The sequence below is a fragment of the Leuciscus leuciscus genome, assembly GCF_965113295.1.
Source record: "Leuciscus leuciscus genome assembly, chromosome: 4".
Lineage (NCBI taxonomy): Eukaryota > Metazoa > Chordata > Actinopteri > Cypriniformes > Leuciscidae > Leuciscus > Leuciscus leuciscus.
Window position 1 is genome coordinate 21,441,356 of NC_138728.1, and position 15,437 is coordinate 21,456,792.

General features: G+C 35.2%; 2 protein-coding genes across 4 annotated transcripts in view; both read left to right on the plus strand.

The window, feature by feature from the left end:
• Positions 1 to 15,437, plus strand: part of LOC309497183 (E3 SUMO-protein ligase ZBED1-like) — a 164,328-nt gene that overhangs the window by 147,802 nt on the left and 1,089 nt on the right. The window lies entirely within an intron of this gene.
• The window catches only part of LOC309497156 (kinesin-like protein KIF21A), a 54,151-nt gene continuing 39,939 nt past the window's right edge, over positions 1,226 to 15,437 (plus strand). For all 3 annotated transcript variants that reach the window (XM_082167373.1, XM_082167374.1, XM_082167375.1), the window contains exon 1: positions 1,226 to 1,535. In XM_082167373.1, coding sequence (XP_082023499.1) covers positions 1,492 to 1,535 — 44 coding nt within the window. In that variant the 5' untranslated portion in view covers positions 1,226 to 1,491. The remainder of the gene's footprint in view (positions 1,536 to 15,437) is intronic.

Genomic DNA, 15,437 nt, shown 5'->3' on the forward strand with positions numbered 1-15,437 from the left:
ACATGTCAGTGCCATCAGGATGAAAAGTCCTTGTGTCTTTGTTCACAAACAAGTCATGTTGTCAATAAAACACTGCACTCTGTTATTACCTGATGTAAACTATGGCAACAGTTTGGATGAGTTACTGTATTGAAATGTACAAAGCTGCGCTTCTTCTGTATGCCATATATACATTTCAAAAGTACAAATTTACACACACTACTGTACGTAAGTTACTGATTGAAAGAGACTGGATAGGATTCATAGTTAAACTTTTACTAGTGGTCTGACAAAAAAACACTTATACTATTATTGTGATATAGAAAAGAAAAAGAAATAGGGGCACAAAGGCGAAAATACAACATCAGAAAGGCAAACACAGGAAAGACCCCTTAGGCAGAACTTTCCTTTTGCATACAGAACTGTATATTTGCTTGCCAATTGAAGGTTCATGAGATGCAACTTTGTGCTATTTCAGAGAACTGGCTTCTCATTGGTTGATCTATTCTCTTCATTAGTTAAAGTCAAGATTCACCTGCACAATTCATCAATTCAAAGCGACTGAGAAAAACTGTTGTTTTGTTTTACTTTTTTTGTTTTGATGTTCACTTTTGTGTTTGTTTTTTCGTTCTTTTTTTTTCTTTTTTTCTTTCTTTGCTTTTTGTAGTGTTTTTTGTTTTATTATTTTGTTTTCTTTTGTTGTTGTTGTTTTAACTTTTCTTAGTTGTTTTTGTTTGTTTTGTTTTGCTTTTTGTAGTGTTTTTGCTTTTTGGTTGTTGCCATTTTTATTCTTAAATATTTTGGTTACTTTATTTTAACCAATGAATAGTATAAATGATTGGCAAACAGTATGTCTCGCATCGGGCTAATGGAAATCTATCATTGCTTAGTGCAGTATTGCATGTGTCCAAAAGGAGGCGCTGTAAGATTTATCCGTTCTGTCTTTGTAGCCAACCACCATGTACAAAGAATTCGAGAGCCTTTTGTTTTGATCCTTAAATTAATTCAATCAAAAGTAAATGAATAAATAATTTAATAAACAAATGACTATAAATGGAGCAAAACGTGTTTATTAGACTAGATATTTTAACTAGGCCTACTGGAAATCTTGCATATATATTGCACATTTTAGTGGATATTTTCCATGTCCCACGTAACCTGTCATTTTGGTGTAGAGTGGAGGGCGTGGTCTGACGTGCACGATGAAGGCGTGGCCTGGTGATGTCATTCTCCAGGAGAGAGTCGCTCTTCAGGACAGATGATTGTGTGTGTGCGCGCAGTCGCTCACTCACCGTTCAGCTCATTAAACATGTAACGTGCTGCGGCGAACACGAGATGTTTTACTTCATATTTGCATTATTTCCCCGTCAAAAGAGCGCCCGTTTGGATCATTTCAGCTTTATAATGGCAGAATAGACGCCGGGAGGGACGCTCTGTGTGTGTGTCTGCTGCATAAGCCGATAAAGAAAAGGAAAATCAGCTATATTTATCCTCTGTGTCCTGACCGGGAACATGTCTTCGGGACAGGATGAGAGCTCAGTGCGCGTGGCTGTCAGGTACAATTCTATACATTCATATATTATATTATAGTCTTCAGAAGAGCCTATAAAGTCTCACTGATGCTCCATATGGGCCCGCCTCTTATGTACCTGCTACAATGACACACCATCAGGGCTTTATGTTCGGCACGAGCTCATTGTGTTTACGTAAACGCCTAATGTTTAATAAACATACGATTATATGCTTGCATTAGACATTTTTATTTATTTATTTTGCCCTGTTTTTTTTATTCTGAGGTCAGACTCTGGCCTTATTGTGTTGCTAAACATGGATCCTTGATGTAGAATAGAAAGTGTTAATCAAGGTAATGCTACTGTTTTACAGTAATATAAGATTATATGATTACATTAACATTTTTAGATATAGATTTTATTTTATTTTACCGTATGTTGATAAAGAAGTGGCTGGACACTACTACTGTATGATATGTTACAGTGTGGCTGTAAGGCCTCATGGCATTTTCTTACTCTATTGATTGTTATTGAACAGGATCAGATCATTATAGACATCATTTATTATAGGTTTTAGATTGTATTTTAAATATACACACAGACGCTCAAATGCTTTATTGTTATCCAATATATTTATTTGTTTCTTGTGCACCATTTAACATGTTTTGTAAGATTGACATCCATGCATACATTTTATTTAAATTTATATTAATTTACTTTCATTTTTATGGTGTAGTTGTGGCCTTATTGTGTTTACATGGACTCCTAATCTTTTAGATATGTACATTTAAAATAATATGCAGGCTAATCTTCTGTAACTTTTTTTCTGTGTGTTCATTTCTAAATTTCTGTTGACGAAAGCCACAAAAGTGGGTCCGGATTACTGTATCTTATGTTACAGTAAAGTTGTAAGGCCTTATTGTGGTTATATTTAACTTTTAATGTTTTATAGATATGCAAATCTAATATTTTGTCTACATAATATTATTCTACTGAGGTCTGCTGAGTTGAAGTGGTTCTACTAGATCACAGGATAACATATAGTCAAGCTTTAGGTTGCATTTTACTTTTTTAAAGCCATTCAAACTTCTTATTTCTTTTGGCAGTCACTGAATGTATTTGAAATTTGATTGTGTTTTAAAGTCACGATATTTATGTTTGTTTATATTGCAGTATTTATTCTAAATGATTTATCCGGCAACCTGTCACTCATATGAGATCACAGCAATTGCAAATGACAACAATCCAATGATCCAATCAATTCCTGATGGACAAACAAGTCCCGCCCTATATTTCTTCTTGTTCGAGAAGCAGTTTCACTCAGATATTCTGTACATCACAAATTAGGGAAGAAAAGACAACATCTGTTTCACGTAGATTTAAAAGGAATAGTTCAGCCAAAAATGAAAATTCTATCATCATTATATCAAACTTGTACACTTTTATTTTTCTCTGTGAAAACACAAAATAAATTTTTAAATAATGTTTTTGACCGTACAGTGAAAGTATAATGTGGTTTTGGACCCCATTGACTTTCATTGTAAATGGACAAAAACAGTTTTTTTTTGTTTTTTTTGTTTTTTTGTGTGTGTGTTGGACAGTGTTATTAAAGTATTATTGATTTACTATTATAAAATGTAATCATATTAATATTTTCAGTTCTCAATTTAATCTTAGTTTAAGTTTTAGTAGTTGTATGTGATTTTCCCTTTATTAAAAAAAAAAAAAAATTCTTTAATATTTCTTTTTAGCATTAATTTATTTTATTTTATATCAATTTCAGTTTTACTAATTTTTACTAAAAAAGGTACTTCATTTAGTTACCTCTCCTAATTAACACTCCTAATTTCGTTTTAAGTTTCTCATCTAGCCTAATATCCTAATACTGACAATTTATTTTATTTCAACTTTATCAGTAATCGGAAATATTTTAAATATATGTATATATATATATATATATATATATATATATATATATATATATATATATATATATATATATATATATATATAATATATATACATTTAAAAAAAAAAAAATTGTTAACAGTAACAACACTTTCTACAGAAGAAAGAAAGTCTTCTTTCTGGAAAACTAAAGAGTGGCATGGGACACACAAATCAGATCTGAACAGTTGTGATACACAGTGTAGACAGTCAATAATTTAGATCAGATTCCAGTCGGATACACAAATAATCGGATTTGGGCTGACATTGTGAACAACATAAATGATGACAGAATGGGTGAACTATCCCTTTAAGTAGCCTAAGTTACGCAGTTAAAGTCTATGTGTGATAATATCTTGGAAATGATATAATCTTCACTAAACACATCCTTTTGTGACCAAATTGAAAGGACGCACAGAATACTTCTTTTTGTGTTTTGAAAAGGCTCTGTTGAAAAACAAAGGCCATCTATAGACTCAGGTTACATTGTACATGCCTCAGGAGCTCTGGTTACTGGAGCTGACAGACTTTGACCTGCAGCTCAGTTTGCTCAACATTTGGACTTAGGCCTAATGTCATTCACTCCACCATTTTTTTTATTCCTCTGTCACATTTCTTTGAAGACATCGTTTTGCCTATGAAAGCCTGTCATACTGAGAAAGTTAAATGTGCTAAAACAGGTGCTGGATGCATTGTGACCACATGGAAATGGGTTTATTTAGCACCTGGACAATCTGAGAATTGATGAAAAATGAAGAAAATGTGCATATTGTTTACAAGAAATGTACATTTACTATGCTATTGCTTGTAGGCATTTGAGCGATCCAATCCAGTTCACATGAGTATGTTAATCTGTTAGATTTAGTTTAAGCAAGCAGGTCACATGATGACATGGTTTTTTACCATGGTCATGTACCTTGGCTGATGTATTGCAAGCATGTCATCTTGTATTTTTGTTTAGTCACAAAGGCTTCCCTTCAGTTTCATTCAGATATCAGAGATAAACATGTTAACATTTAGCTAATTTTCCTTTGTAACTTGCTCTGCAATATTGTTTTAAAAGCTAATCCACATTTGCATTTTTTTGCTAGACTTTGTGTGTCCAAAAGTTCTACATACTTGCAAGTGTGGGTATTTTGGACAAGGCAAAGGTCTATAGTTTAGCTAACGTTTACTCCTTTAGCTAACTTAGCTAATTTAATAGATGTGTTGCTAATGTTATAGTTTAGCTCATTAAGCTAATTTAGTATAGGTTTAACAAATGTTGTAGTTCAGATAATGTTTAGTGTTTTAACTAATTTAGCTAATCTAGTAGCAGTTTTGTTAATGCAATAGTTTAGCTCATGTTTAGTAGTGTATTTGAAACGGTTTAGCTAATGATTAGTAGGCTAGTTAAGATAATTTAGCAAATTTAGTAGAAACCGTTATTTAATGTTATAGTTTATTGTGCAGTAGTTTAGTCGTGTCATTTAGCTAATTTAGTTTAGCTAATTCTATAGATTAGCTAATTAGCACCCCTTGTGGTAATGCTGAGAATGCAACACATACATGTTGTGTTATAAATTACATGGCACATTTTAAATCGCAATGATGTGTGGAAACATTTAGAAGTGTTCATTTGAGTACGTTTCAGGCCTTTAGAAGTTGCTTGTGTTGACATAAAAACTCAATGCAAAAGCCCAAAGGTTCAGTTCGAAGATATCACAATGTTTGTTCAAGCTTGCGCTTTGTGGAATGACTTAAGACTGTGTATCAGAAGATTTTCTCTCCACAGGGAATGACATAAGTGTTTTGGTGCCTGGCTCAGCATCATAAAGACAGTAGCAGTCTTTATGTCCTTTTGAAATGAAGTAACAGTCAAGGCTCTGAGATTTAGACCTTCAATCTGCAACATTAATGAAGGACAATCCATCATTCTTCTTTGTTTGTGAGGCTAAAGTCATGGCAACTGTTTAATAGCATTAAGTCGCTGACAGTATCTGTTGTTTGTAAAACCACGTCTGATGAGGCCCAAATGCGTGTGTTTTTACTGGCTTGAAAGAGACGAGATTCAGTAACATTTCTGTATTTTTTAGTTTATCCAGCCTGCGGTTAGTTGTTGGTACAGTACCAGTCTCTACCTGTTACACTGTTGCCTTCTAAAGCACTTCATTCATCTTGTGTTCAAAGACTCTTGGATTCATTCATCTGTTGTTCTCCCAATCTTTAAATAGATTTGCGATGCTCAGATGCTGCTCTTTGGGAACATCTTTAATCAGACACAGTTGGTGTATGTTGAATTTTGAGTTGAGGCAATTCAAACTAGAACATAATGGCCCAAGCATGGCCATTGGAAAAACTCAGTTAGCTGTTTGTGTACTTGTCAGGTCAGTGCACTTTCCATTTACTTACTAAATGGCACATCAGTCTTTTTCAGAGTTTTGCGAATGACGTGTGGAACAGGAAGCATGTTCAGAAAGCCTAAAAACTAGGAATAAAGTTATAACATTACGACATTTAAAGTTGTATTATTACAAGAATGAAGCCAGAAAATAAGGGGATTAAAGACTTTTTATAGTGTTAAGTACTTAAAAAAACATCCTAATATTATGAGAACATTTACATGATGATTTACACTATAGGAATAGGATTGGATCTGAGTCCTACAATGACATCATGCTCAAAAACCTTTACAACTTTATTCTTGTGATGTTATGACTTCATTCTTTAACATAGCACTAAAACGTTGTCGTACAGCTCACAGAGTGAAAGCATTTGACAGCATGTTTCTAATGACTTTACATGTGTAGTTTCTGAGCAGTTCTCTTATAGCCTGCAAGAATCCACCACTGGTATATTCAATACCACCGGTCACAGCATTAATATTTGAAGCCGCCGGTCTTCACAATAGCATGCTTTATCAAATTACTCTCTGAGTCTGTCGCATTGGTCTGAGGTTTATGTTGCAGATTAATGTATCACTGTTTGGTTATGGCATATCAGTTATTAGACTTACCAGTCTCAGAAAGGTAGTGTGGCAAAGATCTTTTATTGAGAAGCTAAATCAAAATCTCAGATGTACACCCTTTCCTTTGGTTAAAATGTCACCATAGTTATGATATGTAAAACAGCCTGGTTAGCTGACTGCTGCACAAGGTCATACGTGGGTCAATAAGCAGTAAAGCAGTTTAAATATTATGTATATAACAGTATTAAAGGGATACTTCACCGATTAGCATTAAGCTTTGTATCAGTAGAAACCCGGTAGTATTTTTGAATGACCGTGCTTCCCTCCCTCATGTCCCCCAGACGAGAGATTTCTGTATTGTGTGTCTGGAAAAAAACCTCAGATGACGCACAAATCGTCATTTAGCATCATCGGAGGCTTTTTTGGCCAGAGGCTAGAGACTACAGCCAGTCGTAGGAGCTCGTTCCGCATGTTTTCAACCCGCCCATAGGGGGATCCCACGATAAAACGGCGTCTCTTCAGTTTTGAGTCAACTAGCCTAGTTGTATAATTTCTTCCGATACTGCCCTCTGTAACCTGTAGGCGTGGCTTGGGAGTGGCCTCGTAGGGCAGCAAAGCAAGTGCATTCTGGGAGTTGTTGTCTTTCATCCACATGAGCCAAAAATACATTTTCTGGCTTTTCTCAGTCTAGAAGGCACCAACTTCTAAAATAATTTCACATTTCTACTACATAAATGACCCAATTTAAATACACATTCATCTTTCCAGCGGTGAAATATCCATTTAAGGCTCCGATATACTTTAAGTGAAATCGAAGAACAAACTGTTGTGACGCTGGCTGGTAAACACCTTCAAACTACCTTTGGTCCGTGGCGATTACATAGTAGGTTGGTTGGCGATGAGGTTCTACCTTCTTTGATGTGGAAATCTTCTCTGGTTCTTTTCGTTTGTTCAGTCCGTCGACGTCAGACGTCCCCGAGTAAAAACCTGAACTCGCTGGAGCGCTGCTTTGTTAAAGCTGCTTGATTTATTTATTGTACACTGAATCCATTTTCACACATGAATTGGCACCTTGAGTCCAGACCTTAAATTGATGGAAATAACATCACAACATTTATGTCCATCAAGAGGTGCATACATTTTTGGTCAAGATCTTGTATTGACAATGCAAGAGTCCAGCACTCTGTAAAGTCTCCTTCAGCACATCCCAAAGATTTTCAATGAATATCAGATCTGGACTGCCAGTCTGGGTGCCTTTTCATGTGTGAAAATGATTCTTCATGTCATTCTCACAACCATTCTTTCACAATTTGAGCCTGATGAATCTTGACATTGTCATCCTAGAATATGGCCATGATGTGTCTTACTATATGGTTTAAGAAATGAAGAGCTACACTCCATCAATTAAGGTTGAAACTGTTGCCAAACATATGCAAGCAATTGTTGATAAATAAAAACGTCACGTCGTAATATTTGAAATATTTGCGTTTTAAACCATGAAGCCAGTGGATATCACACAAGTAATGTGCAAGCTTTGCACTGGAGTTATGCAGTGATGTGCTATATAATTGCGGGGCAAATAATTGTAATATTAATTTAATAATTAAAGTAGCCTAATAAAAATCATCATCATCACCATCATTTAGATGTTGCTGTTGTATATGTTCGGTAATAGTATTCCGCTGTTCACATATTTCAAACTTCTATTTACCCCCAAAAGAAGAACAAAAAAGAATTTTGTCATGAGTATTTTGTGGCCTTTATGGTCACACCACCTGACATTTTTAGAGCCTAAATTTAAAGGTGCAGTTTATAAGAATGTCAGCTAGTGGTCGAAATAGGTACTGTAGTCCAAATTCAAAATATTGGAGATCGTTGTTTCCCCCGCCCCCGTCCTGCTCAGACTCCACACTCATGCGGGTGTCGCCACACGCAACAGGAACGAGCGCAATTGACAATGAAAGCCGAGGAGACTTGCATCTCCTCGTAAGTTGATTTTCATACACAAGTTGATGAGTTGATTTATCTGTGTTTTAATATGCTCTCGTTCATAGAGATTTTTAGATGGATATATCGAGGCTTTTTAGGTTGGGTAGAATCTGCAATCTCTGATCCAGTTTGTTTGATGGCTGCAATGCGCTGTGTTTCCTGCCAACTGGTATCCCGGGGTGTTATATACTATTGTGTGAACTGGTAGTGGGTGAGATCACACAGACCAAAACAAAAACAGACATTCCAACACGGAACACACATTTCAAAGTAAAATAACTGGCTGTGGAAGTGTTTTTCAGAGAAACGAGTATGTGAACTCAGCATGTTTCCTAGATCGCTGCAAACATATTATGGTATTTTCATGCTTTAGTAGAGTGAAAAAGTTACATACAGCACCTTTAAGCTTTCAATGCAAATTTGATATAAAATGTTTTTCAAAACTGTATGGAACCACCACGAATCCAAAGGTTTTTTCCAAAAATGTCGCTCATGCATTCATTGACCCAATTTCATTTCACGCTTCATAAATGTGAAGTGATTTTTCAATATGCACCCTCACGTCCTTATGAGTATTCTGGGCATTTCAGATTTTTTAAAAAAATGGGACATACTAGATCCAGAGCCGCACCTTCTAATGCATCCCAAATGGATTTTTTTTTAGGTCTGCTCATGTTTATTCATGAGCCAGTTGAATAGAGCTATAGGAACCATCTGTCACGTGAATTGATGACTCAAGAGACTCACGTGCACACAGGATTGGGTGGTTGTGTACACAACGACGATGACATTAGTGCAAGGCTTTAGACGGATGCTTGTTTGCTCAAGCATGGGAGGCATCTGTGCATGCTAAGAGTGAGACAACAATTTCCACCACAGCTATTCTGAAAAGCCAAAAATATGTACAGTATATCTTTCCCATGTCTCTTATTTTGTGCTTTTTTTCTGTCCCTTTGATTCACACATATAATTTCTCTTTATTTAGTCCCTATACTCCATAGAGACGTCCTGGATCGTGTTTTGCACCTTTAAATATTTTTGTTCCAAAAGCAACGGATTCTTTCCATTTATTATTGTTGATGTTTTGTGCCGATGAGCTCATGGGAGCAGATGTGGGTGGATGTTTTGGGTCTATGTTTTCATCAGTTGTCATCTCTTTTGCTCCTGCTCGGGGCGACAGACGGACAGCATTACAGTGACCTCTGACCTTCATGTGCGTACCCTCACTGGCCTCACATGTGTGCAGTGAGAACTGTATGCAGGCAGTCGATCAGTGTGGGTACTTCCTGTATGTGTCAAGACAATTTAATTTGCACTTTCCAGAGTGATAGAACACAGCTGATGCTGCAAAAAATATTCCTTCTTGTTTAAAATACTCAAGAGACATGCTCATCCTGACAGGATGTTAAAAAGGTGCCTGAGTTCGAAACAATTTACCACAGAAAAGTATTTCAATAATTCAAAAGAAATTCAATTTGTGAAAACAAGAATAAGTCATGTTTACAGTAATGCATTTATAGAAGTCTGGATTAGACATTAAACCCTGAGTTATATATGGATATTGTGGAGCTTGACTACAGTTTATGCAAAAATGATAGGAACAAAAATGGAAAGACATTATTGCATCAATTAATGATATTATTCATTACATCATGCTGTAGAAAGTGTGCAAATAGTTTTTAGATACATTTTTCAAGTGTATTTTTTTTCCTTTTGTAATGAGGAACATTTTGCAGTATAGGGCTGACACATAAATATAAAAATTGTAAAAGTTGGTAATAAAAAAAAAGACTAAATATTGAATACATTGGTTTTATGTAAGTTTAATATCTTGTGCAAATTTTTGACAGTTGTGGGATTTTTACAGACATTGTTTAAAGTAGATATGTTTCATGCTAGGTTAATTTCACATACAGTAAGATAATTATGGAAGCTTGTTTCCGCCACAGAATAAAAAAGAAAAAAGGTAATTGCGACTTTTTATTTTATTAAAAAAATGCTCACAATTGCGAGTTTTTTTCACTCAGAATTGGACAAAAAGTCAGAATTGCGAGTTTATTTCTTGCAATTTTGAGTTTACTTCTCACAATTGCGTTTATATCTCACAGTTTTGACTTTATAACACGCAACTGCGACTTTTTATCTCACAATTCTGACTTTATAATTCGCAATTGCGAGTTGATAAATTTTTTTTCTCAGAATTGCAAGATGAAAACTCTGTATTGTGAGAAGTCGCTATATTATCTTTTAAAATGTGTTATTCTATGGTGGAAACAAGCTTCCATAGATAATAGCTGATCTAGTTATTTAAATAAAATACAAGATATTTAGTCGTCCAAAAAAAACAGGGAGCCAATTTGTGCCCTTTTTGTGGAATTGTAGAAAAATAGGGTTAAAACAGAGTGTTTGCTTTTTAGAACAATGTGGAAATTTGATGTCAGAGTGTGTCTCCTACCTGTGTCATAATGTGTAAGAAAACATGCTTGTTTGTACCTGTTCTTCTGTTATTTAGCAATAAATGAAATCCTCTGTAAAACAGTAGAGGCCCTGAAATACAAAACTAATCTGTGCAAAGCCAACAGTTTTAATCAGGACAATACAAACAGATAATGGGATAGTTTTGTTGACTGTTCAACAGGTGGGTAAATCCTCACATCCCATTTCTGGCCACTCATTTACCCGGGAATATTCTGTTCCTGCTTAGATTGCACAACCTTAGACGACCTTTCATTGAATAAGGTGATGTTCCCTAACAGGACATATTTTACAGCAGTTCCGAGTACGGTTTAGTGATCGGGTTTCACTTTTGTAATGTTTGAAGAGTGAACGTGTACACACACACACACACACACATACATACATATATCAATATGCAAAGGTATGAGTGTTGTCTTACTAAGCCAGAATTTGAACTCAGCAAGTCTAGGCCACTTTTTAGCTTAGGCCAGAAATGTACTATCCAAATATGCAAACACAGATGTAAATACTTGGCCATTGCATTGCAAGCCCAATAGATAACTTGAAATGTCTATATGCCATTAAACCAGTGTTATTATTCAGTTGGCTAGCTATAAACACACAGTTTTGTCTGCTATAGCACCCTCTGTGGCAATTGTGAGAATGCAATATGCCATTCTGAAACATTCTCAAAATAGTTTAAGCATGTTAATGAATATGACAATGTTGATGTATTTGTTCTTGTTGGACTAGATCTGCTACGCTGCTGCTTCTGTTGATTATTGCTGCTGCTGCAGAGCAAGTATGGAGTTGCTACTGCTAATATAGACACACAGATACACTGCTGTGAGCATGTAAGATATGCTGTTGCTGCAGAAATAGACATAATCAAACCCCAAAGCAGATCTAGGCAGGTGGAGCTGGGTGAGGTGGAGGGGTTCAGAGGAACTCTGATAGCACGATGCAGGACTAGCAAACACTGAACCAGACTGTTTAAATGTTGAGCAAGCACTCTCATCAGCCTGCTCCCTCAAGTACACCCTCTTTGAATTCCATGATTTTACATATCAGGACATAATAAAAAAATCTTCTGGTTGTTAGCTGGTCTAAAAGTTAGGTAAATACAACCTCAGATGAACAATAACACATGACGTATTACACCACGTCATTATTTATTTACCAGAAATAAGGCCAAAATGGAGAAACCGTGTGTGAAAAACTAAGTACACTCCATGATTCAATAGCTTGTAGAGCCACTTTTAGCAGCAATAACTTGATGTAATCGTTTTCTGTATAACTAAAACTGTTTTCTTATCAGTCTCTCACTTCGTTGTGGATGAATTTTCTTTACAACGCTGCTTCAGTTCATTGAAGTTTGTGGGCATTTGTCTCTTAAGGTCATTGCATTTCAATTGGGTTGAAGTCTGGATTTTGACTGGGCCATTGCAATACCTTGGTTCTTTTCTTTTTTCAGCCATTCTGTTGTAGATTTGCTGGTGTGCTTGAGATCAATTTGACATATAACCCCGAAATACGACCTAACGGGAAACCTGTGAATCAAACATTTAAAAATAAAAACAAAACAAAGGACCAGAGAACAAAAAGTAGTTTGAGCAGATTAATAACTTATTATTACCCTATCATCTGCATGATGACGTCATTAACGACAGTTCTATATTGTTGAACCAATGTGGTTCAATTGAAATGTGCAACAATATGAATACGGTTTTGGGACTAGATAGTTAATTTCTCCCATGATGCCTCGTACTTAGTAGAATTTGAGGTCGATGAATATTGAAGTCGAACAAGTTAGCCACCAATTTGACATGACACACTTTGTACTGTTTGTGGGCAGACTGATTAAAAACCTTTGCACCTTGACTTCTAGAAATTACGTAAAGCCACCCAATCAGATTGTAGCTCTCAATTTTAGCCAGTTCTCATCATTTTTTTTGTAATATGCATCAGGCGGGTTTGTGGGTGTGCCGTCTGAGCTTGAGACAAGTTGGATAGATGAAAGTTATTATCTTAATTATCATAACGACTACAATTGTCATGAAAAGCCATTCTGTTACCTGATGTCTATTACTCATTACTAGTATTATCAAAGGAATCCAAACCGATCAGTCTGTTTACCAGTCAGACTATCCAGAATCAATGCAAAGTGTGTTTTCTTGTTTCATCTGTTCTTGTTGTGTATTGACACTATGGTTTACATTTTTACTATTTTATGCTTTTAAAACCCATCACTATTGAGTTTATTATTTTTTTATTTTTTTTATTCAGGCCACAGTTTGTGGATGTAAATGATGCCTCAAATTGTGTGTTTTGTTGAAGAAAGGTGATCAGATTTTCTGATAGACAATGTAAAAAAATGTTGCTGTCATTTTGGTTTTAGGTTTAGGCACCCAAACCATGATGATGAAATACAGAGATATAAAATATGGTAACGTCTGCTCTCATCTCAGAAATTAACGATGAATCTACTGTTAATGAGACGAGGACATAAAAAAAAATATACCCATAATACAAGTCTAACAGGGTCATGTTTTCCAGGGCAGGATACATCAGCACTTATTCATCTTTCCGCATCTGCTTTATTGGTATTGTAATATATTTTCCATGCTATGTTGTTTAAGTTGCCCATATTGTGCTTAGTTCACTGTTTGAAGTCATTGTGTGCTCACCTGAGAAGTTTTAGAGTTCAAATGATCCCTAGCAGACAAACCGGACCCTTTTATCCTACAGGGTAATGACTAGATAACTGTTAGACCTGTAGAACACGGTTCAATCCAGTTAAGCTACTGATCTTTTCTCTGGAAAGAGAAGGCTGTGCAGATTTCTTTGTCACTGTAATCGCAGTAATGAGGCCTGTGGGTTGAGGTTAATGCTTTCAGTCAGAAGCTGAGATTTATATTATGCCCTTTGAACATTGTGTGACCCAGACTGCTTAATTATTATAATTATTATGAAGCTTTTATCGGTTTAAATCAAGTTTTCTAAAGAGGCATGATTGTTTTATATGATGAACTGATTTAATGTAAACATTGATCAACACACATAAGAGCTAATAAATTATGGTAAACAGAAGCTCGAATGTACTTTTCAATTATATTAATGGTTCTTTTAATTGCTTTTGGGGAAAATTTTGTTTGCCAAATTATAATTTCATATGTCAATAGATATTTAAGTATGTATTGAAGGAAACAGCTCTGCATGTGTAATATTGCTTTTATAGAGCGGATTAATAAATAATTTACATTTTAGACTCAGTATTGCCAGTTACCTTGCCTATTTTTGCTCTGAAAAAGCCAAAAGAATTAACCAATGTGTGTATCTGAACAACAAAGAGTGATGTTTCATTTTTGTGAATTAATCAGTTTTTTTGTAACAAATTGTTTGAGTGACTGATTCAATGACTGATTCAATTTGTTTGAGTCAATTAAAATTCCTTCCTTAATGATTTTGTGTTTTTGAACTATTTGGTTTAATGTATGATTCAATAATGCATTATTCGATGTATGATATAAATATAATACAATAAAATCAGAAATGTAATACAATTCTTTCAAAAAAATAAAGATTTTTTCACAGGCGTTTTAAAGGTGGCATAACTTTAATCCAACACTGTGTTTTAAATGCAGTATATTACATTTGAAATAATAGTATATTAAATAAACATGTGAAACAAAAATGTGGTAACATTTATTTATTAATTTATTTGTACATTTATTTTATTGCCACTGATATTAATATTTGTCCATTAAAAAAAAAAAAAAAAAAAAAAAAACGTATTGTGTATTTTAGGTGCACGGTGCAATAGTTACTCATTCCTGGTAAAAATGTTGCATCTAAAGTCCAAATAGAATCACTAAACAAGCATGTTTCAAAAAAAGCACCGGGTGTTCAAATCTGTCAGATGACTCACTAGAGTGTTTTGTGGAAGCTGTTGAAATGGGAAATGTATTTCACTCTCATAAATGTCTCACAATATCTTTTACAGTATGTATAATTACGCAGAGGCGTAGAATGGTCTCACATTCACATAATTTGTGGTTAGGGGGTTCTTGGAGTGCATTTGGGTTTTACGAGACCAATTTTATATATCCTCGGTGGTCAGAGGTCGTCATTGTAATATGGCTTATTTTTGAGTTATGTGTTCATGTATCCCCTCTAAGCTGCATAGAATGCACTGGCATGCATGAGTAGCTCTGAACCCAAGGGAAAAAGTTAACCCTTACGTGTCTGTGTTCAGTATTCGAGAGTTTGGAGACCATTGAGACGTCACAAGAAAAGACTGGCCACACACAAGGGTGTTTGACTAGTATTACTGTCTTAAAAGTGACAACACGAGAGAGAGAGAGAGAGAGAGAGAGAGAGAGAGAGAGATTGCAGCTGGAAAATCATGTTACAAACAGAGGTTAAGAACAGAGTAGCACAGCACTATGCAAATTATTAGGACACTGGGTGTCATTCAGTAGCCAAACAGACTCAAATTTGTTCACAAAATCTGCGTATGAACAGTTTCATGAACAAATCATGAACTTATATTTAAAAATGTAGGAACAAATTAAACCATATTTACACAAAAATCGCACAAAAGGTTG